The 24,839-nt window shown below is 40.9% G+C and overlaps 1 protein-coding gene across 1 annotated transcript; it reads left to right on the plus strand.

Annotated features, from left to right (window-relative positions):
• Positions 1-20,977: 20,977 nt before the first annotated feature.
• Positions 20,978-23,087, plus strand: FIBIN (fin bud initiation factor homolog). Its single transcript, XM_082476749.1, has one exon. The coding sequence runs from the start codon at positions 21,487-21,489 to the stop codon at positions 22,120-22,122; it is 636 nt and encodes a 211-aa protein (XP_082332875.1). The 5' UTR covers positions 20,978-21,486; the 3' UTR covers positions 22,123-23,087.
• Positions 23,088-24,839: the final 1,752 nt, after the last annotated feature.

The following is a 24,839-nucleotide window of genomic DNA, read 5'->3' on the forward strand; positions in this document are numbered from 1 at the left end:
GGTTATTATAAGTCACAAGTCTTTCTACTATTCATAAATTATAATTTGCTGTCAGTTTGTACCAGACACTAGTCTACTTAGGGGAAAGGAAAAAGGATGTTCTATCTTTTTATACTTTTAAGAGTCTTTCTAAACATCATCAGTTACTTGGATACTTGACAGACCTCCCTGGCAGTACACACTTTATTTTTAAACTTTCTTAAAATCCAAACTTTCTATTTTTATTTCACAGCATTGAAAAATAAAAAAACTTCAAAGGGTATTTTCCATAATTAGTGTTAAGACCAAGACAAATTTTGCTGTTAAATTTCATTAAAACATGTTCTCTTTATTTTTCATATTTGAAAATGAGAAATTATAACTTTTCCCCCATTTTCTTTACAACACCACATTTTCTAGACAACTACACATCTTCAAACTTGTTTTAAACATTCCTGAAAGAAACCTTCATTTATATCAAAAGACATGAAAGAGAAAAAATATATGGTATATAACGCTATGGATTTTAACATTTTCTCGTGTACATTACAGGATACAAATTAGGTTATGAAGCTACCTAGCAGAAATCCCTTCCGTTTAGGTAATGGTGTGAGACAAAATCTGAAAAGCAGCAGTCTTAATAAATATTCAAAAGACCAGAAAGTGAGAAAGAAAAAAAAAAGAAAATCCAGTTCTTGGATTGTTTATCTTGACTCTAATTCCTGGATTTTAAGATCTGTGGTTAGAAGCTCTTCATCTAGCCTAGCGTAGAGAGGCTTTATCACAAAATAACACTCTACAAGACATAGGAATTGCATCTTCCCTCACCTTGCCCTCCAGCCCAGCAAAAATTCCAATCTATGAAAATTTAGGAATTTAACCTCAAAGTCTACAGTAATGGAACATGCTGTGTTTTATTTTGACAGTGGAATGGATCTACCAGAGGCTCCTGAATCCACAGGGCTTGGGTATCTGGCTCCAGAGCCAAGTGGTTTAGGAGTCTAATGCATGGGAGAGTCTGCAGGCTGCAGACCCAGGATGAGGATGTCAGGGAAGCCTTCTGCCTAAAGAATGAGAAGTCAGGAGCTCCAGGAGGCAAGTGCTTTCAGAATGCAGTTCAAGTTTTTCTACCTCTATATTCTATTTTCCTTTCTTTGTTTCTCTTTTTCTTCCCAAAATTCATACTATCTCTTATTGTAGAAAATGTGAAGAAAGCACACCAAATTAAAGAAGAACATAGAATTCCCTACAATCCCTCCATAGAAATAAACATGCCACCTTTCGTCATATCACCATCTTGTCTTTGTGTTGTTCCTTTTGTTGTTGTTTTCTTTATTAAACATTTTGATAAAATGGGAAACAATCATGATATCATACTCTATATAAATATATGTATGGTATCATAATTGTTTCCCATTTTATTAAAAAATCTTTAAATTTACTTTTCAGAAAAGGCAAAATAGTTCCAACATATGGATGTACCATGTATTTAACTTTTTCTCTCTTTGGATGTCTTACTTGTTTCTAGGTGTCTATTCTTGGACACAATGCAGCGATGAACATCTTTGCTCATAAATCTCTCTGTGCATTTCTGTTTATGTTGCTGATATATATTCTAAGAACAAAATTACTAGGTCCAAGGATATGAAAACTTTTGAATCTCCTGATACAAATAACCATATTGCTTTACAGAAAAGTCAAACCCGTTAATATCCCACTTTCAGTATGTGAGTGTACTTGTTTTTCTGTGACATTAAAGCATTAAGAAATATAATTATTTTATACTAAGGTATTAAGACAAACATTATTTCATTGTTATTTTGATTTTTGGCTTTTCATTACTTGCAAGGTTGCATACTTTATATGTTAAACAGGTCTATAATTTTCTCTACTGAAAACTGCCTATTCATATCAGTTGCTCATTTATCTTCTGGTGTGACAGTGTTTTTCTTACTGAGTTTTATGAACACGATACACACGAAGAATATTAAGCACTTCTTATCAAAATGTGTTGTAAATGTTGTCCCAATTTATTTAATTACAACTATAATAATTTTTAATTCAATTTATTTAAACTAAAAACAACAGCAGTTCGTTCATTTCTTCCACCCACCATTCTCTGCCTCTGGCAACCACCAATCCATTCTATGAGCTAAGTTGGTTTTTTTTTTTTTTTAGAGGCTCTTTTTTTTTTTTTTTAATTAATTAATTAATTTATGGCTGTGTTGGGTCCTCGTTTCTGCACGAGGGCTTTCTCTAGTTGTGGCAAGCGGAGGCCACTCTTCATCGCGGTGCGCGGGCCTCTCACTATCGCGGCCTCTCTTGTTGCGGAGCACAGGCTCCAGACGCGCAGGCTCAGTAATTGTGGCTCACGGGCCCAGTTGCTCCGCGGCATGTGGGATCTTCCCAGACCAGGGCTCGAACCCGTGTCCCCTGCATTGGCAGGCAGACTCTCAACGACTGCGCCACCAGGGAAGCCCCAGCTAAGTTGTTTTTAATTTAAAAAAATTTTTTTTAGATTCCACATATAAGAGAGAGCATATTTTTCTCTGACTGATTTCACTTAGTATAATGCCCTCGAGGTCCATCCATGTTGTTGCAAGTGGCAAGATTTCATTCTTTTTGTGGCTGAATAATATTCCATTGTATATGCATATCACAGTTTCTTTATTCATTTATCCATTGATGGACTCTTAGTCTCCATATCTTGGCTATTGTAAATACTGTTGCAATGAACATGTGGGTGCTTATATCTTTTCAAATTAGTGTTTTTGCTTTCTTTGGATAAATACCCAGAAGTGGAATTGCTGGATCATATGGGAGTCCTATTTTTAATTTTTTGAGGAATCTCCATACTGTTTTCCACAGTGGCTACACCAATTTACATTCCTACCAACAGCCCACAAGTTTTCTCCTTTCTCCACATCCTCGCCCAAAACTTGTTATTTCTAGTCTTCTTGATAATAGCCATTCTAACAGGTGTGAGATGATATCTCATTGTGGTTTTGATTTGCATTTCTCTGATGATTAAGGATGTAGAGTATCTTTTCATGTACCTGTTGACCATTTTGTATGTCTTCTTTAGAAAAATGTCTATTCAGATCTGCCCATTTTTTAATCAGGTTGTTTACTTTTTTGCTATTGAGTTGTATGAGTTCTTTATATGTTTTGGATATTAGCCCCTTATCAATTATATAATGATTTTTACGTACACTTTTTTATGTAACCAAATATATCATACTTTCTTTTTATAGCGCCTTACATTGTTTTATTTGCTGATCATTACAGAGCTGCAATAGCGTGCTAAAGATAAGATAAGCTGTGACTCAGACTCATTCCCAACAAATCAAGAGTTGTTTGTTGTAAACAAAATTTTGCAGAAAAATTTCATCAGTAAATGAGAATGTTTGCCCAGTCTAAATAATCTTTAGCTACATGTTATGTAAATTCTGTTGAAGAGTCTTAACCACACTAATGAATCGTGTCTCAAATCTATACCATTGAGTCCTCTTACAGCCATAGTTCAAAACATATGGTCATTATTAAACTGGTAGGCTCACTTATCTCATGATCATTTGTTTAATACTTCTATCAACAAACATTTGCTGAGCACCTACTCTGAACACGATCAGATTGAAGAGCATCCCAGTTTCAAACAAGCACATGCCCTAAATTAAGATTCAATACCTAACAGGTATATTTAAGTGACCTGTTATATGACAAACGTCTAGATGAGCTGACTCTTCTCCCTCCATCTGTTTGCCATTTGGGATCATTAGTGATAAGGGCCCAATGAGGAGTAGGTGAAAAAAATGAGAAACAAAGTGTGGGTATTCATTAGGCGGCATAAACAAGGCTGCAAAAAGGAAGTGGAGTAAATCATGTCCAGCCTGGAGCTAGGGTCTGGAAATAAGCTTTGAAGTCTATTCAGACTTCTCCTCCTAAAGGCAATCATGACAAGCCTGTTTTTGACTCATCTTCAAAATAGCCTCTATCATCCTCTTCCAACTGCATTTCTTTAGAATTAAAAATTGGATTTGAATTTGGATTCAAAGCATAATCAAGGACTTGTTCACTGCAGGACAATTTGAAAGTCTTCAAGATCTTGAAAAAGAAAAGGCAGCCAAGAAGGGGGGCAAGATGGCAGAAGAGTAAGATGCGGAGATCACCTTCCTTCCCACAGATACATTAGAAATACATCTACACGTGGAACTGCTCCTACAGAACACCCACTGAACGCTGGCAGAAGACGTCAGACCTCCCAAAAGGCAAGAAACTCCCCCCGTACTTGGGTAGGGCAAAAGAAAAAAGAAATAACAGAGACAAAAGAATAGGGACGGCACCTGCACTAGTGGGAGGGAGCCGTGAAGGAGGAAAGATTTCCACGCACTAGGAAGCCCCTTCGCGGGCGGAGACTGCGGGTGGCAGAGGGGGGAAGCTTCGGAGCCACGGAGGAGAGCGCAGCCACAGGGGTGCGGAGGGCAAAGCGGAGAGGTTCCCGCACGGAGGCTCGGCGCCGAGCAGCACTCTCCAGCCCGAGAGGCTTGTCTGCTCACCCGCCGGGGCGGGCAGGGCTGGGAGCTGAGGCTCGGGCTTCGGTCGGACCGCAGGGAGAGGACTGGTGTTGGCGGCGTGAACACAGCCTGAAGGGGTTAGTGCGCCACACCTAGCCGGGAGGGAGTCCGGGAAAAAGTCTGCAGCTGCCAAAGAGGCAAGAGACTCTTTCTTACCTCTTTGTTTCACGGTGCGCAAGGAGAGGGGATTCAGAGCGCCGCCTAAACGAAATCCAGAGATGGGCGCGAGCCGCGGCGATCAGCACGGACCCCAGAGACGGGCATGAGATGCTAAGGCTGCTGCTGCCGCCACCAAGAAGCCTGTGTGCGAGCACAAGTCACTCTCCACACCGCCCCTCCTGGGAGCCAGTGCAGCCCGCCACTGCCAGGCTCCCTTGATCCGGGGACAACTTCGCCGGGAGAACGCACGGCGTGCCTCAGGCTGCTGCAACGTCACGACGCCTCTGCCGCTGCAGGCTCGCCCCGCCTCCTCCGTACCCCTCCCTCCTCCTGGCCTGAGTGAGCCAGAGCCCCCGAAGCAGCGGCTCCTTTAACCCGGTCCTGTGTGAGCGAAGAACAGACGCCCTCAGGCAACCGACACGCAGAGGCGGGGCCAAATCCAAAGCTGAACCCCAGGAGCTGTGCGAACAAAGAAGAGAAAGGGGAATCTCTCCCAGCAGCCTCAGAAGCAGCAGATTAAATCTCCACAAACACCTTGATGTGCCTGCATCTGTTGAATACCTGAATAGACAACGAATCATCCCAAATTCAGGAGGTGGACTTTGGGAGCAGGATATATTAATTTTTCCCCTTTTCCTTTTTTTGTGAGTGTACATGTGTATGCTTCTGGGTGAGATTTTGTCTGTATAGCTTTGCTTTCACCATTTGTCCTAGGGTTCGGTCCGTCCATTTACTTTTTTTTTTTTTAATTAAAATTTTTATTTCTTTTTTTTTTCTTTTTCTTTTTTTTTTTTTTAGAGATTAATTTTCAGCCCAGGCCCCCTGCATTGGGAGCATGGAGTCTTTTTTTTTTTTTTTTAATTTTATTTATTTATTTATTTATTTATGGCTGCGTTGGGTCTTCGTTTCTGTGCGAGAGCTTTCTCCAGTTGCGGCAAGTGGGGGCCACTCTTCATCATGGTGCGCGGGCCTCTCACTATCGCAGCCTCTCTTGTTGCAGAGCACAGGCTCCAGACGCGCAGGCTCAGCAATTGTGGCTCACGGGCCTAGTTGCTACGTGGCATGTGGGATCTTCCCAGACTAGGGCTCGAACCTGTGTCCCCTGCATTGGCAGGCAGACTCTCAACCACTGCACCACCAGGGAAGCCCCCCAAATTTTTTTTTCTTAATAAATGTTTTCACCATGTTCTTGGATTGGAAGAATCAACACTGTGAAAATGACTCTACTACCCAAAGCAATCTACAGATTCAATGCAATCCCTATGAAACTACCACTGGCATTTTTCACAGAACTAGAACAAAAAAATTCACAATTTGTATGGAAACACCAAAGACCCCAAATAGCCAACGCAATCTTGAGAACGAAAAATGGAGCTGGAGGAATCAGGCTCCCTGACTTCAGACTATATTACAAAGCTACAGTAATCAAGACAGTTTGGTACTGGCACAAAAACAGAAATAGAGATCAATGGAACAGGATAGAAAGCCCAGAGATAAACCCACGCACATATGGTCACCTTATCTTTGATAAAGGAGGCAAGCATATACAGTGGAGAAAAGACAGCCTCTTCAATAAGTGGTGCTGGGAAAATTGGACAGGTACATGTAAAAGTATGAAATTACAACACTCCCTGACACCATACACAAAAATAAACTCAAAATGGATTAAAGACCTAAGTGTAAAGTCAGACACTATCAAACTCTTAGAGGAAAATATAGGCAGAACACTCTATGACATAAATCACAGCAAGATCCTTTTTGACCCACCTCCTAGAGAAATGGAAATAAAAACACAAATAAACAAATGGGACCTAATGAAACTTAAAAGCTTTTGCACAGCAAAGGGAACCATAAACAAGACCAAAAGACAACCCTCAGAATGGGAGAAAATATTTGCAAATGAAGCAACTGACAAAGGATTAATCTCCAAGATTTACAAGCAGCTCATGCAGCTCAATAACAAAAAAACAAACAACCTAATCCAAAAATGGGCAGAAGACCTAAATAGACATTTCTCCAGAGAAGATATACAGATGGCCAACAGACACATGAAAGAATGCTCAACATCATTAATCATTAGAGAAATGCAAATCAAAACTACAATGAGGTATCATCTCACACCGGTCAGAATGGCCATCATCAAAAAATCTAGAAACAATAAGTGCTGGAGAGGGTGTGGAGAAAAGGGAACACTCTTGCACTGTTGGTGGGAATGTAAATTGATACAGCCACTATGGAGAACAGTATGGAGGTTCCTTAAAAAACTAAAAATAGAACTACCATACGACCCAGCAATCCCACTACTGGGCATATACCCTGAGAAAACCATAATTCAAAAAGAGTCATGTACCAAAATGTTCATTGCAGCTCTATTTACAATAGCCAGGACATGGAAGCAACCTAAGTGTCCATCATCAGATGAATGGATAAAGAAGATGTGGCACATATATACAATGGAATAATACTCAGCCATAAAAAGAAATGAAATGGAGGTATTTGTAGTGAGGTGGATGGAGTTAGAGTCTGTCATACAGAGTGAAGTAAGTCAGAGAGAGAAAAACAAATACAGTATGCTAACACATATATATGGAATCTAAGGGAAAAAAAAACGTCATGAAGAACCTAGTGGCAAGATGGGAATAAAGCCACAGACCTACTAAAGAATGGACTTGAGGATATGGGGAGGGGGAGGGGTGAGATGTGACAGGGTGAGAGAGTGTCATGGACATATATACACTACCAAATGTAAAATAGATAGCTAGTGGGAAGCAGCCACATAGCACAGGGAGATCAGCTCGGTGCTCTGTGACCACCTAGAGAGCTGGGATAGAGAAGGTGGGAGGGAGGGAAATAAAAGAGGAAAGAGATATGGGAACATATGTGTATGTATAACTGATTCACTTTGTTATAAAGCAGAAACTAACACAGCATTGTAAAGCAATTATACTGCAATAAAGATGTTTAAAAAAAAAATAATAAAAAAAATGTTTTCTTAATTTTTTCCTTATTTTCGATTTTTAAAACTTAAAAAAAATTTTTTCTTAATAAGTTTTTTCATATTTTTTATTTTAAACAATTAAATTTTTTCTTAATAAATTTTTTCTTAATTTTTTTCTTATTTTTTCTTATAAAAAATTAATACATTTATTTTTAAAAATTAAAAAAAATTTCTTAATAAATTTTTTCTTAATAATTTTTTTCTTATGTTTTATTATAATAGCTTTATTTTATTTTATTTTATCCTCTTTCTTTCTTTCTGTCTATTTCTTCTCCCTTTTATTCTGAGCTGTGTGGATGAAAGGCTCTTGGTGCTCCAGCCAGGCATCAGGGCCGTGCCTCTGAGGTGGGAGAGCCAACTTCAGGACACTGGTCCACAGGAGACCTCCCAGCTCCACGTAATACCAAACGGTTAAAATCTCTCAGAGGTCTCCATCTCAACATCAAGACCCAGCTTCACTCAGCAACCAGCAAGCTACAGTGCTGGACACCCTATGCCAAACAACTAACAAGACAGGAACACAGCCCCATCCATTAGCAGAGAGGCTGCCTAAAGTCATAATAAGGCCACAGACACCCCAAAACACATCACCAGATGTGGACGTGCCCACCAGAAAGACAAGATCCAGCCTCATCCACCAGAACACAGGCACTAGTCCCCTCCACCAGGAAGCCTACACAACCCACTGAACCAACCTTAGCCACTGGGGACAGATACCAAAAACAACGGGAACTACGAACTTGCAGCCTGTGAAAAGGAGACCCCAAACACAGTAAGATAAGCAAAATGAGAAGACAAAAAACCACACAGCAGGTGAAGGAGTAGGGTCAAAACACACCAGACCTAACAAATGAAGAGGAAATAGGTAGTCTACCTGAAAAAGAATTCAGAATAATGATAGTAAAGATGATCCAAAATCTTGGAAATAGAATAGACAAAATGCAAGAAACATTTAACAAGGACATAGAAGAACTAAAGAGGAACCAAGCAATGATGAAAAACACAATAAATGAAATTAAAAATACTCTAGACGGGATCAATAGCAGAATAACTGAGGCAGAAGAACGGATAAGTGACCTGGAAGATAAAATGGTGGAAATAACTACTGCAGAGCAGAATAAAGAAAAAAAGAATGAGAAGAACTGAGGACAGTCTCAGAGACCTCTGGGACAACATTAAACGCACCAACGTTCGAATTATAGGGGTCCCAGAAGAAGAAGAGAAAAAGAAAGGGACTGAGAAAATATTGGAAGAGATTATAGTTGAAAACTTCCCTAATATGGGAAAGGAAATAGTTAATCAAGTCCTGGAAACACAGGGAGTCCCATACAGGATAAATCCAAGGAGAAACACGCCAAGACACATATTAATCAAACTATCAAAAACTAAATATAAAGAAAACATATTAAAAGCAGCAAGGGAAAAACAACAAATAACACACAGGGAATCCCCAAAAGGTTAACAGCTGATCTTTCAGCAGAAACTCTGCAAGCCAGAAGGGAGTGGCAGGATATACTTAAAGTGATGAAGGAGAAAAACCTACAACCAAGATTATTCTACCCAGCAAGGATCTCATTCAGATTTGATGGAGAAATTAAAACCTTTACAGACAAGCAAAAGCTGAGAGAGTTCAGCACCACCAAACAAGCTTTACAACAAATGCTAAAGGAACTTCTTTAGGCAAGAAACACAAGAGAAGGAAAACACCTACAATAACAAACCCAAAACATTTAAGAAAATGGGAATAGGAACATACATATCAATAATTACCTTAAATGTAAATGGATTAAATGCTCCCACCAAAAGACACAGACTGAATGGATACAAAAACAAGACCCATATATATGCTGTCTACAAGAGACCCACTTCAGACCTAGAGACACATACAGACTGAAAGTGAGGGGATGGAAAAAGATATTCCATGCAAATGGAAATCAAAAGAAAGCTGGAGTAGCAATTCTCATATCAGACAAAATAGACTTTAAAATAAAGACTATTACAAGAGACAAAGAAGGACACTATATAATGATCAAGGGATCGATCCAAGAGGAAGGTATAACAATTATAAATATTTATGCACCCAACATAGGAGCACCTCAATACATAAGGCAAAAACTAACAGCCATGAAAGGGGAAATTGCCAGCAACACAATCATAGTAGGGGACTTTAACACCCCACTTTCATCAATGGACAGATCATCCAAAATGAAAATAAATAAGGAAACACAAGCTTTAAATGATACATTAAACAAGATGGACTTAATTGATATTTATAGGACATTCCACCCAAAAACAACAGAATACACATTTTTCTCAAGTGCTCATGGAACATTCTCCAGGATAGATCATATCTTGGGTCACAAATCAAGCCTTGGTAAATTTAAGAAAATTGAAATCATAGCAAGTATCTTTTCTGACCACAACGCTATGAGACTAGATATCAATTACAGGAAAAGATCTGTAAAAAATACAAACACATAGAGGCTACACAATACACTACTTAATAACGAAGTGATCACTGAAGAAATCAAAGGGGAAATCAAAAAATACCTAGAAACAAATGACAATGGAGACACGATGACCCAAAACCTATGAGATGCAGCAAAAGCAGTTCTAAGAGGGAAGTTTATAGCAATACAAGCCTACGTCAAGAAACAGGAAACATCTCGAATAAACAACCTAACCTTGCACCTAAAGCAATTAGAGAAAGAAGAACAAAAAAACCCCAAAGCTAGCAGAAGGAAAGAAATCATAAAGATCAGATCAGAAATAAATGAAAAAGAAATGAAGGAGACAATAGCAAAGATCAATAAAACTAAAAGCCGGTTCTTTGAGAAGATAAACAAAATTGATAAACCATTAGCCAGACTCATCAAGAGAAAAAGGGAGAAGACTCAAATCAATAGAATTAGAAATGAAAAAGGAGAAGTAACCACTGACACTGCAGAAATACAAAAGATCATGAGAGATTACTACAAGCAACTCTATGCCAATAAAATGGACAACCTGGAAGAAATGGACAGATTCTTAGAAATGCACAACCTGCCGAGGCTGAACCAGGAAGAAATAGAAAATATGAACAGACCAATCACAAGCACTGAAATTGAAACTGTGATTAAAAATCTTCCAACAAACAAAAGCCCAGGACCAGATGGCTTCACAGGCGAATTCTATCAAACATTTAGAGAAGAGCTAACACCTATCCTTCTCAAACTCTTCCAAAATATTGCAGAGGGAGGAACACTCCTAAACTCATTCTACGAGGCCACCATCACCCTGATACCAAAACCAGACAAAGATGCCACAAAGAAAGAAAACTATAGGCCAATATCACTGATGAACATAGATGCAAAAATCCTCAACAAAATACTAGCAAACAGAATCCAACAGCACATTAAAAGGATCATACACCATGATCAAGTGGGGTTTATTCCAGGAATGCAAGGATTCTTCAATATACGCAAGTCAATCAACGTGATACATCATATTAACAAATTGAAGGAGAAAAACCATATGATCATCTCAATAGATGCAGAGAAAGCTTTCGACAAAATTCAACACCCATTTATGATAAAAGCCCTGCAGAAAGTAGGCATAGAGGCAACTTTCCTCAACATAATAAAGGCCATATATGACAAACCCACAGCCAACATTGTCCTCAATGGTGAAAAACTGAAACCATTTCCACTAAGATCAGGAACAAGAAAAGGTTGCCCACTCTCACCACTATTATTCAACATAATTTTGGAAGTGTTAGCCACTGCAATCAGGGAAGAAAAAGAAATAAAAGGAATGCAAATCGGAAAAGAAGATGTAAAGCTGTCACTGTTTGCAGATGACATGATACTATACATCGAGAATCCTAAAGATGCTACCAGAAAACTCCTAGAGCTAATCAATGAATTTGGTAAAGTAGCAGAATACAAAATTAATGCACAGAAATCTCTTGAAATCCTATACACTAATGATGGAAAATCTGAAAGTGAAATTAAGAAAACACTCCCGTTTACCATTGCAACAAAAAGAATAAAATATCTAGGAATAAACCTACCTAAGGAGACAAAAGACCTGTATGCAGAAAATTATAAGACACTGATGAAAGAAATTAAAGATGATACAAATAGATGGAGAGATATACCATGTTCTTGGATTGGAAGAATCAACATTGTGAAAATGACTCTACTACCCAAGCAATCTACAGATTCAATGCAATCCCTATCAAACTACCACTGGCATTTTTCACAGAACTAGAACAAAAATATTCACAATTTGTATGGAAACACCAAAGACCCCGAATAGCCAACGCAATCTTGAGAACGAAAAATGGAGCTGGAGGAATCAGGCTCCCTGACTTCAGACTATATTACAAAGCTACAGTAATCAAGACAGTTTGGTACTGGCACAAAAACAGAAATAGAGATCAATGAAACAGGATAGAAAGCCCAGAGATAAACCCACGCACATATGGTCACCTTATCTTTGATAAAGGAGGCAAGCATATACAGTGGAGAAAAGACAGTCCCTTCAATAAGTGGTGCTGGGAAAATTGGACAGGTACATGTAAAAGTATGAAATTACAACACTCCCTGACACCATACACAAAAATAAACTCAAAATGGATTAAAGACCTAAATGTAAGGCCAGACACTATCAAACTCTTAGAGGAAAACATAGGCAGAACACTCTATGACATAAATCACAGCAAGATCCTTTTGACCCAGCTCCTAGAGAAATGGAAATAAAAACACAAATAAACAAATGGGACCTAATGAAACTTAAAAGCTTTTGCACAGCAAAGGGAACCATAAACAAGATCAAAAGACAACCCTCAGAATGGGAGAAAATATTTGCAAATGAAGCAACTGACAAAGGATTAATCTCCAAGACTTACAAGCAGCTCATGCAGCTCAATAACAAAAAAACAAAAACCCAATCCAAAAATGGGCAGAAGACCTAAATAGACATTTCTCCAGAGAAGATATACAGATGGCCAACAGACACATGAAAGAATGCTCAACATCATTAATCATTAGAGAAATGCAAATCAAAACTACAATGAGGTATCATCTCACACCAGTCAGAATGGCCATCATCAAAAAATCTAGAAACAATAAATGCTGGAGAGGGTGTGGAGAAAAGGGAACCCTCTTGCACTGTTGGTGGGAATGTAAATTGATACAGCCACTATGGAGAACAGTATGGAGGTTCCTTAAAAAACTAAAAATAGAACTACCATACGACCCAGCAATCCCACTACTGGGCATATACCCTGAGAAAACCATAATTCAAAAAGAGTCATGTACCACAATGTTCATTGCAGCTCTATTTACAATAGCCAGGACATGGAAGCAACCTAAGTGTCCATCATCGGATGAATGGATAAAGAAGATGTGGCACATATATACAACGGAATATTACTCAGCCATAAAAAGAAATGAAATGGAGGTATTTGTAGTGAGGTGGATGGAGTTAGAGTCTGTCATACAGAGTGAAGTAAGTCAGAGAGAGAAAAACAAATACAGTATGCTAACACATATATATGGAATCTAAGGGGAAAAAAAGGTCATGAAGAACCTAGTGGCAAGACGGGAATAAAGACACAGACCTACTAGAGAATGGACTTGAGGATATGAGGAGGGGGAGGGGTGAGATGTGACAGGGTGAGAGAGTGGCATGGACATATATACACTACCAAATGTAAAATAGATAGCTAGTGGGAAGCAGCCGCATAGCACAGGGAGATCAGCTCGGTGTTTTGTGACCACCTAGAGGGGTGGGATAGGGAGGGTGGGAGGGTGGGAGGGAGGGAGATGCAAGAGGGAAGAGATATGGGAACATATGTATATGTATAACTGATTCACTTTGTTATAAAGCAGAAGCTAACACACCACTGTAAAGCAATTATACTCCAATAAAGATGTTTAAAAAAAAAAAAAAAAGGCAGCCAAGAACCAAGAAACCCAAGTGTGGAAGATATTCCTGTTTTCTAACAAAGAAAAGAAAGAAAAATGTGAATACTAACCCTGCCACAACCCTCCATTTCCTGCCCTGGCTGATTTCTGAGGGACACCTCTTTGGCCATTTCATGGGCTCCTTTGTAAGTTTTATTGAGACCAGAAACAGCAGAACGCCTTAAATAAGGGGACTGACTCAGCCCCTTTGTTCCTCGGTAACCTCAGTCAGTGGCTCTTCGCTTAAAAATTCCATGACACTTGTCCTGTTCCCAATCAGATGTGAGATTCAACTCCCTAAAACCATCACAGTCTTTGTGGGACCCTCTCTTGTGATCCTCACTGTACACTTCAATTTGCAGACTCTTTGCACCCATGTTTCCCACAGCCTCCACAGAGTGTAGACCTGCATCTACTCCTCCTATTTCCCCATGTGGGCTGCTGAACAAAGTGCCTGCAGAATTGAAGTGAGACCAATAAATTTACTCTCTCATTTGCTGTTTCTACCTTTTCTCATCTCCCCCAATTCTACCGGACCTGAGAATTAAAATAAGGAAAAATAAAAACACTGCTTAAAGAGGGGAAATAAACAAGGCCAGATTCTTCTCCAACCTGGTTCAACCACAACCCAGGCATGCGCTTTCAACAGCCGAAAAGTGAAAATCTTTACCAGGCAATAACAAACTACCCTGCAGGGTGGTCTGATGCTTCTGAAGCTTATAGACCAGAACACTAGGATCACATGTACAGACTGCTGCATAGTTTACTTAGAGTGGGTCAAAAGTCACCCTTCTGAGTGATACTCCCTTCTGAATGTTCTGAATATTGGAATGCATAGGGCTCTTCCCTTCTCTCCTGCCAGGATCATCCAGATTAAGTGTGAGACATCACTGGCTGACTGTTGGCTGGATAAAACATGTGCTCAAATAAGATGGATTATCTGACCATCATTAAATAATAGAATTCCTTAAATTCTACAGTTTAGCTATCATAACAACTAACAAATATTTGGTCCTTGCTTTACGCTTGGCTCTGTGATAATCACAGAGAAAATAAAGGTAAATAAAACACATCCTTACACTTGGGAACTCACAGTTAAGTAGGGGAGATAGACCAGTTTAACAGAAACCCAATGCAATGCAATACACATTACAAAAAAACAAAGAACAAGTACCTCTGAAATACTACAAAAACATTTTGTCAAACACTAAATAGGAAGTGATCAACTTAACCTAGGGTTTGCTGACGAATGCTCATTAAGCACCTCCTATGATTCAGGCACTGTGCCAGGCACTGGGGAGAGAGAAGTGAACATAGCTCCTATCTTCATATGCTGTAAGTTGAGCTGGACTGACAAACCTAGAACAAATAAATACATAAAGTACAATTATAAATAGTGGAAAGTGCCATGAGGAAAAGAACAAGGTGGTACGATAGGGAATGCTCGGGAGAACTAAGTAAAATCTGGAAATCAAGGAGGGACTTTTAGAGGAAATGGCATTACAGTTAAGACATGCGAGAGTAGGCATGAGCCAGGACAGGAGTTGGGTAAGAGGGTTCTAGGCAGGGAAAACAGAACGAGTTAAGACTTTGAGATGAGAACAAATTTGAACATGAATCCCATATGGCTTAAGCATAGTGAACAAAGGTGGAAATTGAGAAGCTGGGACCAGACAGTGCAAGACCTGGTAGGCTAACTAAGGAAGCTGAATTTCAGTCAAAGTGCAGTGGGAAGCCACTGAGGCATCTACAGTGGTGGATAAAATCCCTCCCAAATGACTCTGAATCCTTATAATGTGCTTAGCTTACATGGCATGGTGCTGCACAGACAGACACTATTTGATCCCTGGCTCAAGACCCAGCCTCTTAGTAGCACTCTCCTTCTCTCCTCTGGACCCCCTAGCTCTTATTTTCAGTGATGCGTCTGCTCCCTGAGAATTTAACTGCCCCCCTCCATCCCCTCCCTTCCCCACCACCATATGCATTATTTCTTGTACCTGTGTCCTCAGAATCCCCTTCAGCTAAGGGTGGTCCTCTACCTGATACCATGCTTTCCCTCTGTACCTTCCTGGAACCCCTCCTCATACTCTTGACCTCTCTCCCTTCCTTCAGACTCTCCTACTCCACCTCTCTGACTCTCCCTAGCTCTTTCCTCTATGATTAGCATAGACTGTGTTGGTGGGTGAAATGGGTGGATAGGATCACAGACTCCTTGAATCTGGTAGTGACAATAAAATAAGTGCTTATAGTCTTTTCTTTGAGAGTATTTTCTAACCTAGCTGGAAATAAGAAATATTTTCATTATTGTAGAATCTATTTCACAACCTACATCCTCATTTCCTGTTTGGCAGTTCTACAGTATTTCTAATAGCTTTTTTTTCTGGAAAGTATGGTAGAGATACCTGGTGTTCTTCCACATCTGGTTTTCCTCTTCTTCTGGGCACGTGAAAGAATTAGACTCCCCTTCCCTTTACACCAAGGCAGGGTCATGTCACTGGCCAATAGGCAGTGTGCAAAGTGGCACGTGTCACTTCTGAGCCAATGCATTTAAGTGCAGCACGTGTCTCTCTGGAGCCCTCTTCCCCTGCCACGTTAACCAAGGAGGTCTCATGTTGTAAATGGTCAGGTAGAGTTGCCACATAGAGGAGACTTACTGAGTCACCTTGAGCTGCAGTAGACTTGAATTTGGTGCTAACATTTAGTGATGTTTGTTACCACAGCATATCATGCCTATGCTGACTAATAGAGAAAGATGGGAGAACTAATCACTCTCTTCACACATTATACTTATTTCCTTGTAACCATTCTAATTATGATTTCATAGGTGAGTTTATTGCCTATTTTTTAATAAATTTATTTACTTTATTTTGTTATTTATTTTTGGCCGCATTGGGTCTTTGTTGCTGCACACGGGCTTTCTCTAGTTGTGGCAAGCGGGGGCTACTCTTCATTGTGGTGCGCAGGCTTCTCATTGCGGTGTCTTCTCTTGTTGCGGAGCGTGGGCTCTAGGCATGTGGACTTCGGTAGTTGCGGCACGTGGGCTCAGTAGTTGTGGCTCAAGGGCTCTAGAGTACAGGCTCAGTAGTTGTGGTGCATGGGCTTAGTTGCTCCACGGCATGTGGGATCTTCCCGGACCAGGACTCAAACCCGTGTCCCCTGCACTGACAGGCAGATTCTTAATCACTGTGCCACCAGGGAAGCCCTATTGCCTAATTTTGACGGGAACTTTGTGTGATTGTTCTTGTTAATTAACTCTCCTCTGCCCCTAACCAATGTTCTTAAAGTAAATAATAATGACCATTTCACTGAGTTAATGTGACAAATAGTTGACTAGAAAATCAAAATGTATTCCACTCTCTTCCTTCTTTTCTTCCTTCCTTCCTTGCTACCTTCCTCATTCCCTACTTCTCTCTTTTCTTTCTTTCTCATCCATTTCTATTCCTCTCTCCTTCCCACCCTTTGTAAACAATGGCTGCTCAATCAAAGCTACTGACATGTTAATTGATCACATAATCCCCAAAGTGCTAAATACTGTGTCCTTCTCATCTTCCCCCCTTTCTTTTTTCCCCTCTTCTCCCACCCCAGGACACCTATTCTGGTCCAGGCTAATTCCCTTTGTTCATTTATCTTCTTTGACATGGTCCAGGGATGAATTCAACCTGACAGTTTTGGGGGGATTGGGGAGCCTCCACTTCCCAGAGGCTCCTTTTGGGTTAGAAACCAAATATAGTCTAAAAGACTATACAGTGGAACCTAATCTCCCCAACCTTTCTTATACTTAATGCATACAAGGCCCTTTTCTATAAAAGTTCTACCATTACCATAATCAGAAACAGTCAGAGGATCACAAAAAATCCTGTCAGGGGTAAGTCACAGAGCTTAAGATAGCTTACAGGCCTTTAGGCTCAGGGTGCCAACCTGAATTCCTCCTTCCTTCTCTGAAGTGTTAACTGGGCCAAAGGAGCAAGATTTTAAAGTGCACTGAAAAGGATAAGGGATAAGCAAGTTTTAAGCTAGCCAAACCTGCTGGCACTGCATAGCAAGGACTGCATATAAGAAGCTGGTATTGGGCAACGGTGTTCATCTACATGACATCTATATGACTCTGGCCCCTGCCCCTGAGGTCCTCCTTTATTCTTGAATTCACCTAGTTCCTCTCCCTCAACTTTGTCTCTAATCTTAAGCCTTAAACTCAACTGCTGTCCCTTTCAGCAGATGGTGCTTCTTGATTTTACTCTTCAAAGTCCTCTATGTGACATGTCAGTGGTTAGATGTTTCCTCTGGCTCCATTTATTTTAGACCAATCCTCAGAAGCCCACCTTAACTCTGATCCTGGTAGACCAGCCCAAGATGGAATTGGGCATATACGAAGAATGTATGAACAAATGTTTATAAAAAGTGAATGAAATGAAGTGTTTAATGCAAAAGGCTACAGCGGGCTGGAGCTGGCTGGCACTGGCTCATGAGAGCCAGTTGTCTGGTTTTCAGGAATTTTGCAAGTCAGTTGTTAAACAGTGATCACCATTATTAAAAATTAAGTTATCTAAACTTACAATTAAATAAATTATGCTAAATTAAAAGGAATGCATAAGTAAAACTCATCAGTTCTTAATTACTTTACTACATTTTACTATATTCTATGCTTTTGTGGTCATCTGTGTCTAATGTATCTGTATGATAGGAATGCTATATAATGATGTGTCGTTGCACATGTCATTCTAACTCTGCATTCAATGGCATCAGCCATGGTGAGAGTATTTACCCCATGGAAATCAGCAAATGCTAGAAAGGGGGTTCTTTTCTCCCCTCAAGCCTACTGTTGAACGCTTACCAGCACAGCACTGCAATAAGGTGCCAGTGTCTTTCGGAAGTGGGTACTGAAGACAAAAGCATGGGGAAGGGGGAATATTTGCAGTTACTTCCCCAGAATCTATTCTCACGCTGTCCCCTTGTTAAGCAGGTTCCTGTTTCCCAGCTATATAGTTTGCATGGTAACTTGCATTCGGCTGCAGAACTGGGTCCTTATTGTCTTAAGCTCAGTGGCTATCCCAAACCTCTGACTCTGATCAGCCTGGTTCAAGGACGGATTCATCTTCTAAATCAGGCCAACTGTGGCCACTGAGGCTGATCTGAAGGACCTGTATTTGAGCTACCAGGAAATCTAACCTGCCATTCCTGCTAGACATGAACAAAGAAGTCTGTAACCCCCAGAAGACACTGGTAGCCATCTTGGAACCACAAATGAAAGAGACTGCCCAAGAATGAATATAAACTGAGGAAGTAGAATCAAAAAATGGTAAGAGAAAAACTAGATTCTGGACAGGTTTGGGGTGAAAACAATCTAATCTTAGACTTTCTGTAAGTCAAGGAATTTCCTTTGCCTTTAGTCTGATTAAATTGGACCTTCAGTTACTTGCACCAGAATGATTCCTTCCAGCTTCGTGACATGCGGTTTGTCTTTTAAAGGAGGTAACTGCAGGAAAAAGCAAATACTGTGTGTGTATATACACATCTGACTCTTCAACCAAAGAGCAAGTTCTTTGGAGGCTGTAACTCTTTATTGCACACCTTTGTATCTGTAGCCAACTTAACACTGTGCCCTGCACATAGTAGGCGGCAAGTAGTAGTAAGTGCTTAAAATAGGCTTGTTTAGTTGAATTGGTTAGCAAGTCAGAGAAGGGATTGTGCAAGAAGTAGAGTGAATCAGAGTAAATTCCTCTTGCTTTTCTTGGCTGACTGGCCAATTTGAATCCATCTGTTGTCATTTGTCAAGGTGCCAGGGGAAAAGGAATGAAGCAATATGGCACTTGAGTCCAAGAGTCCAGTCTCTCAAATGGAGAAAGTTGGAGTTTTCTGCTGAAACACAGTGAAAATGTCATAGTCTTTAGTTAGCATAAACACTAAGAAAACTCATTTGACCTACGTTTTCACGATGCCAAGTATCTGGATAAAAATTAAAATGTGTGGTCAACATGTTCCTCAAAATCTATGCATGTGGCACCACATTGACAAATATCCAATTACGTAATTGGACTTCTCACTGTCTAGCTAGGGTTGTTTATGTCATTGAAAGTGATGGCAGCAAGTATGGCACTGTGGCGCTAAATGACACCAGTGCCTTATGATTCTGAGAGGGAGATAAGCATAAACACAGGCAAATCACATGAGTGTTTCAGGTACATTTCAAGGCAGAAAGAGGAAATAACCGTAGAAATAGGGATGCTGCCTGTTTTCCCACTCCTTCCCTGTCTTCTCCTCCACTACCCTATTCGACATACAATATCTCTTATTTATTTATATTAATTTTCTTTCCATGTCCCAGAATGTAAGCTCCAGGAAGGCAAGGATTTCTCTCTATTTTTGTTCACTGCTCTTTCTGTGAACAAAATAGACTCTGGCAAATGATAAATGCTCAATAAACATTCGATGAACAAATGAGATGGCCTGAAGGAGGGCAATATGCTAAGCAATTCATAAATCAAAAACTAAGATGGCCTGGTGAAAAAAATACTTTTTTTTCTAAATTAAATTAAAAGACCCAGTGACTTAATGAGTCCTGGCTGGCTGAACTGCAATCTTTGTGATAATAAATAATTTGTTTAACTTTCTATCCCTTGGGTTCTCCACCCAGAAAACTGGAGATAACAGTACCAGTCCCATATTCTTCAAAAACTTTTAAGTGTCCCAAAAGAGGCAATAGCTGTAAAGGTGTTAGGTTAAAGATGCAATGGAGGAGCTTAGCAAGGATGGGCTTTCATGAAATTAAACAATGATCTCAGTTGCCCATTGACTTATTAAACTGGCAAAATTCCATTTATCAGCTTTTGTTCCTATACATACTAGCAACCATACGTTAATCAGTTTTCTATATTCCTATTTCTACCAGAGTATTGTTATTGTAAATTTAATTAACTAACCATTTCCAAACAAAACTGCAATTTCATACACTTCGAATTTTCCTTTAAAGCCATAAACTTTTTGATGCTAAAAATAGACATATCCACAGAATGCAATCTAACTGCCATTTATTTTATTGTTTTGGAAACAATTTTAAGTTGTGAAATGGCATTTCTCCAGGGTAATTACCCTTCCTCCCGATTCGTTAATAGCAAAACAGTCTTTCTGTTATGGGAATTCTATTCATCCTCTTCCCATTTTCTCCTTCAAGCTAAATTCTATTTTCCGGGGTCTCCTTACCAATCCTCAAAAAGAGACCCTGTACCTTTAATAGCACAGACCTGGTGAGAGGTTTCTTTCCAAACTTGTTCCCTGGCTTCCAAGTGACGAAACCAGCTGTAATTTGAGAGCAAAGAGATCCTCAGGATATCATTAGCCAAAGGAAAAGCTCCGCATTCCCACCCAGTCCAGGAGTTGAAATAGTATCAGAGGGCAAGAACCTTTCTCTCCAGCTACAGGCTCCATTTCCCAAGGAGCAACGGGGAGCTCAGAGAGCCAGAGTGGGGCAACGGAGCCAGCCAGCGTCCAGCCAGAGAGCTGGAGGAGGGGTTCCCCATCCGTGCCGGGATCCCGTCGGGAGGGAGCCGGCTGAGTTCCAGCTACCCGAGCGAGCGCAGGAGCTCAGAGCGAGGGTGCATCCTGGGCTGCGGGCTGCGGCGGCTGCTCCCCGGGCTCTGGTGCCGCAGCCACATGAAGCCAGTTGGGGAGGGGGCGCCAGGGTGCAGCGAGGCTACTGGGACTGAGGCTGACGCCGTCTCAGGGAGGCGCTGACTCCCTAGGGGACCCCACCCCCCCCCCCCGCCCCGCTTCCTCGCGCCTGGGCGAAGAGTCTTCTCCAGGGGTCCCCCCGTCATCCTGAATATCCAGGATGGTGTTCATGAAGTTCCTCTGGATGGGTTTTCTGTGCCACCTGTGTCAAGGCTATTTCGACGGCCCTCTCTATCCAGAGATGTCCAATGGGACTCTGCACCACTACTTTGTGCCCGACGGGGACTACGAGGAGAACGATGACCCCGAGAAGTGCCAGCTGCTCTTCAGGGTGAGTGACCACCGGCGCTGCTCTCAGGGGGAGGGGAGCCCCGCCAGCAGTCTGCTGAGCCTCACCCTGCGGGAGGAGTTCACCGTGCTGGGTCGCCAGGTGGAGGACGCGGGGCGCGTGCTGGAGGGCATCAGTAAGAGCATCTCCTACGACCTGGACGGGGAGGAGAGCTACGGCAAGTATCTGCGGCGGGAGTCCCACCAGATCGGGGATGCCTACTCCAACTCGGATAAGTCTCTCACTGAGCTGGAAAGCAAGTTCAAGCAGGGCCAGGAACAGGACAGCCGGCAAGACAGCAGGCTCAACGAGGACTTCCTGGGGATGCTGGTCCACACCAGGTCCCTGCTGAAGGAAACGCTCGACATCTCTGTGGGGCTCAGGGACAAATACGAGCTGCTGGCCCTCACCATCAGGAGCCACGGGACCCGGCTAGGTCGGCTGAAAAACGATTATCTTAAAGTGTAGGTGGAAGGGCAAACTTCCAGGGAGAGGGAATCAAATCAGACCCGTGGTGGAAGGTGGGGGACAGAGACGGGACTTTTTCCCATATACTTATTACTTTTTATAACCAGATTTGCACTTGGAGAGTCACCTGATGTGATCCTAACAAGAAAGAAGTGAGAGTTGAGTGGTTTTAGTTTTGTACACTATTTATGTGATTGCTATTGATTTGCCACCTGGAAAGAAGAATTTAAAACCATGTCTCCTGCCTTTCCTAGAAGGGCTTTATATCTCTGCAGAGACACCTGTTTCAGCCACATCTGAAAGGACACAGTTTATGCAGTAGGGACTGTTTGATCTTCCTCATCCTGAAGATTATGTGAAAATACCCAGGGAGCATGTGCATAGCTCCTTTCTGCCTTCAGCCTTCTCCCCTGGTCTCTGAAAGCTGTCAAAGTCGCCTGTTTTTCAGATGAGGTCAGCGTGCCTGCCAGAGGATGAAAGTTGCCGGTTTCTTCTCCTTTTCCTTCTTATTTATTAACCATGGTCTTTAGTTGTTTTCTTTTTGGTTTTGGATTTGGGTTTTTTGGTTTGTTTTTTTCCGTAAGTATTGGCTAGAAACTATATGCAAATCACCTTTTGCAGGGAGATGTCTGCTGTGCCTCTGTGGGTGTGTGTAAGTTAAAGGGGTCACATTCAAGAAGTCTAAGGTTTGTGGTGATTATGCACTCCTGTGATATGCTGATTTGCTACGTCTCTCATTGTGTGTCTGTGCCATCAGCACTGCAGTCCGTTACAAAGAAGTAGGTAGATTGCCTTGACACACCCCCAAATGCCTGTGATTTAGGTTACCAATGTATTCTTTCTCATTTAAGGGTTTTGCTTCTGTTTGCTTATTGAAAACTTGTACTTCAAGTAGAGGGAATTTTAATTCTCATAACTCCTTGACTAAGTTTTATTATTCAGCCAATAAATATGTTCTCATATAATACCTGCTTATTTTCTAATTTATATTCATAACTTTCATACTGCAAAGAGGAGCCAGTGCAAAAGGCAAGAGAAGGCTGGGATTGAAGCCAGTTTACTTAGAGTATATGATAAAGAAGGCAGAGGGATCGCTACGTATTTGGCAATCCTCCCTTCCCTGGCCACCCTTACCATCCTCAAAAGGAAAAAAATAAAATCTAGGCTGTGCCAAAACTTGATCTCTGTTGGTCTGCCTAAAAACTCCAATTTTCTCTAGTTTTCCCCTAGAATTAATTGGAAAAGTTTATGGCAAGGCTCAGAGCTTATATGCCCTCAGAATGCAGAGGGAAGGCTCCATTCTAAGCTGTAGGAACTACAGTGATGTTTAATAACTTTGAAGACAGGTCTACGTTATTTCATTAATGATTTTTAAAATGGAAATGCACTTTATTTCATATCTTTTCCCAGCCAATCCTCACCCTTACCTTAAGTATGCTTTCCTTTCATACATAGGCAGGCACACACACACACACACACACACACACACACACACACACACTGGGAAATAAGTGTTCATAATCTATTCTTCAACAGGGAGCCATTTTTTCTCTCCCATGCACAAGGAATCCAGTTTTCTATTCCTCTGAAGTGTCCAATATCCTCCTATGACAATAGGGGAAACTGAGGCCCAGAAAGTGACTGATCCTCAGTTAGTTCTAACAGCACCAAGTCTCCTAGATTTAAGTATGGGACTTTCCCACACTGCTCTTTTCAAAGATGCTGAGAGATGAGAGGGAGCGGCCTGAGGCCTGAGGCTTTGCATAACTATTTCATTGTTTCAAATAAAAAGGAACAAAATATGGAATAATACTTCAGATAATCATTTGTCATTTCTTTTCAGCACCCAGGGGCCTGATTTTAGCCGCCTCTAGTGTATGGGGAGAAGACTGGTGTGTGGGAAAACGGTAAAGGTCTTTTAAGAGGGGTTTCCATCTTTATACTATGAAAGATGAGGAAAAAAATAACAGCAGAGGCAAAGGAGATGATATTTGGTACCTAAATGATTGTAGTTTGTAGTCACAACCCTTCTTATCTCAAAACTTTCATATCACTCACTTCACAGTGATCACATCTAATCCACAGACGTATTAAATGTCATCTCCTTAATTTTCCCAGTTGTAATAAGAGGATATTAGACTCATGATATGGATGGAAAACTGATTTCCTCTTGATGCTGATTTCAATCAGTTGGGAATGGCTACATACAGTAGTACATCAAAAAGGATTTAAATGACACAGATGTAAAGATTGCTGTACCCAATTAGAGATATCTTCCATGCGTGCAGGAAGGCGAGTGGTGACACATCTGCTACAAATTTGAAAACCCAAAAATAGATAATGTCTGAGGTTCTTTCCAGTACTGACATTCTATGATTCCTACAAAACCAGAATGAAATGATCTGACATTGAATCATCCATTCAAGGCTAGATGTAATGCCAGTAATCTCACAGAGTCTTACGTAAATGGCCCCAGAGGGCAAATAGGAATTCCCAGGTGGGGAGAGCAAACCATCCTGGACTATCAACCCAGAGGCTAGTATCACAAGGAGTTTCCAAATCCTCCTATGACGGGGAGGAGCCCCACGCAGATCTTTCCTCTCTGCTTCCTTATTCTTACTAAGACTTTATTACTCACACAGTGACAAATTCTTTTTTTTAAGTAGTGGTTCTTTATTTTTTAGACCATGAAATATTTTAAGAATCTGAAGAAAACT

This window comes from Balaenoptera physalus (assembly GCF_965194825.1).
Source record: "Balaenoptera physalus genome assembly, chromosome: 10".
Taxonomy (NCBI): domain Eukaryota; kingdom Metazoa; phylum Chordata; class Mammalia; order Artiodactyla; family Balaenopteridae; genus Balaenoptera; species Balaenoptera physalus.

What these genes read in the sequence shown, in the direction of transcription:
- FIBIN (XM_082476749.1), top strand. Translation starts at nt 21,487, where the DNA reads ATGGTGTTCATGAAGTTCCTCTGGATGGGTTTTCTGTGCCACCTGTGT.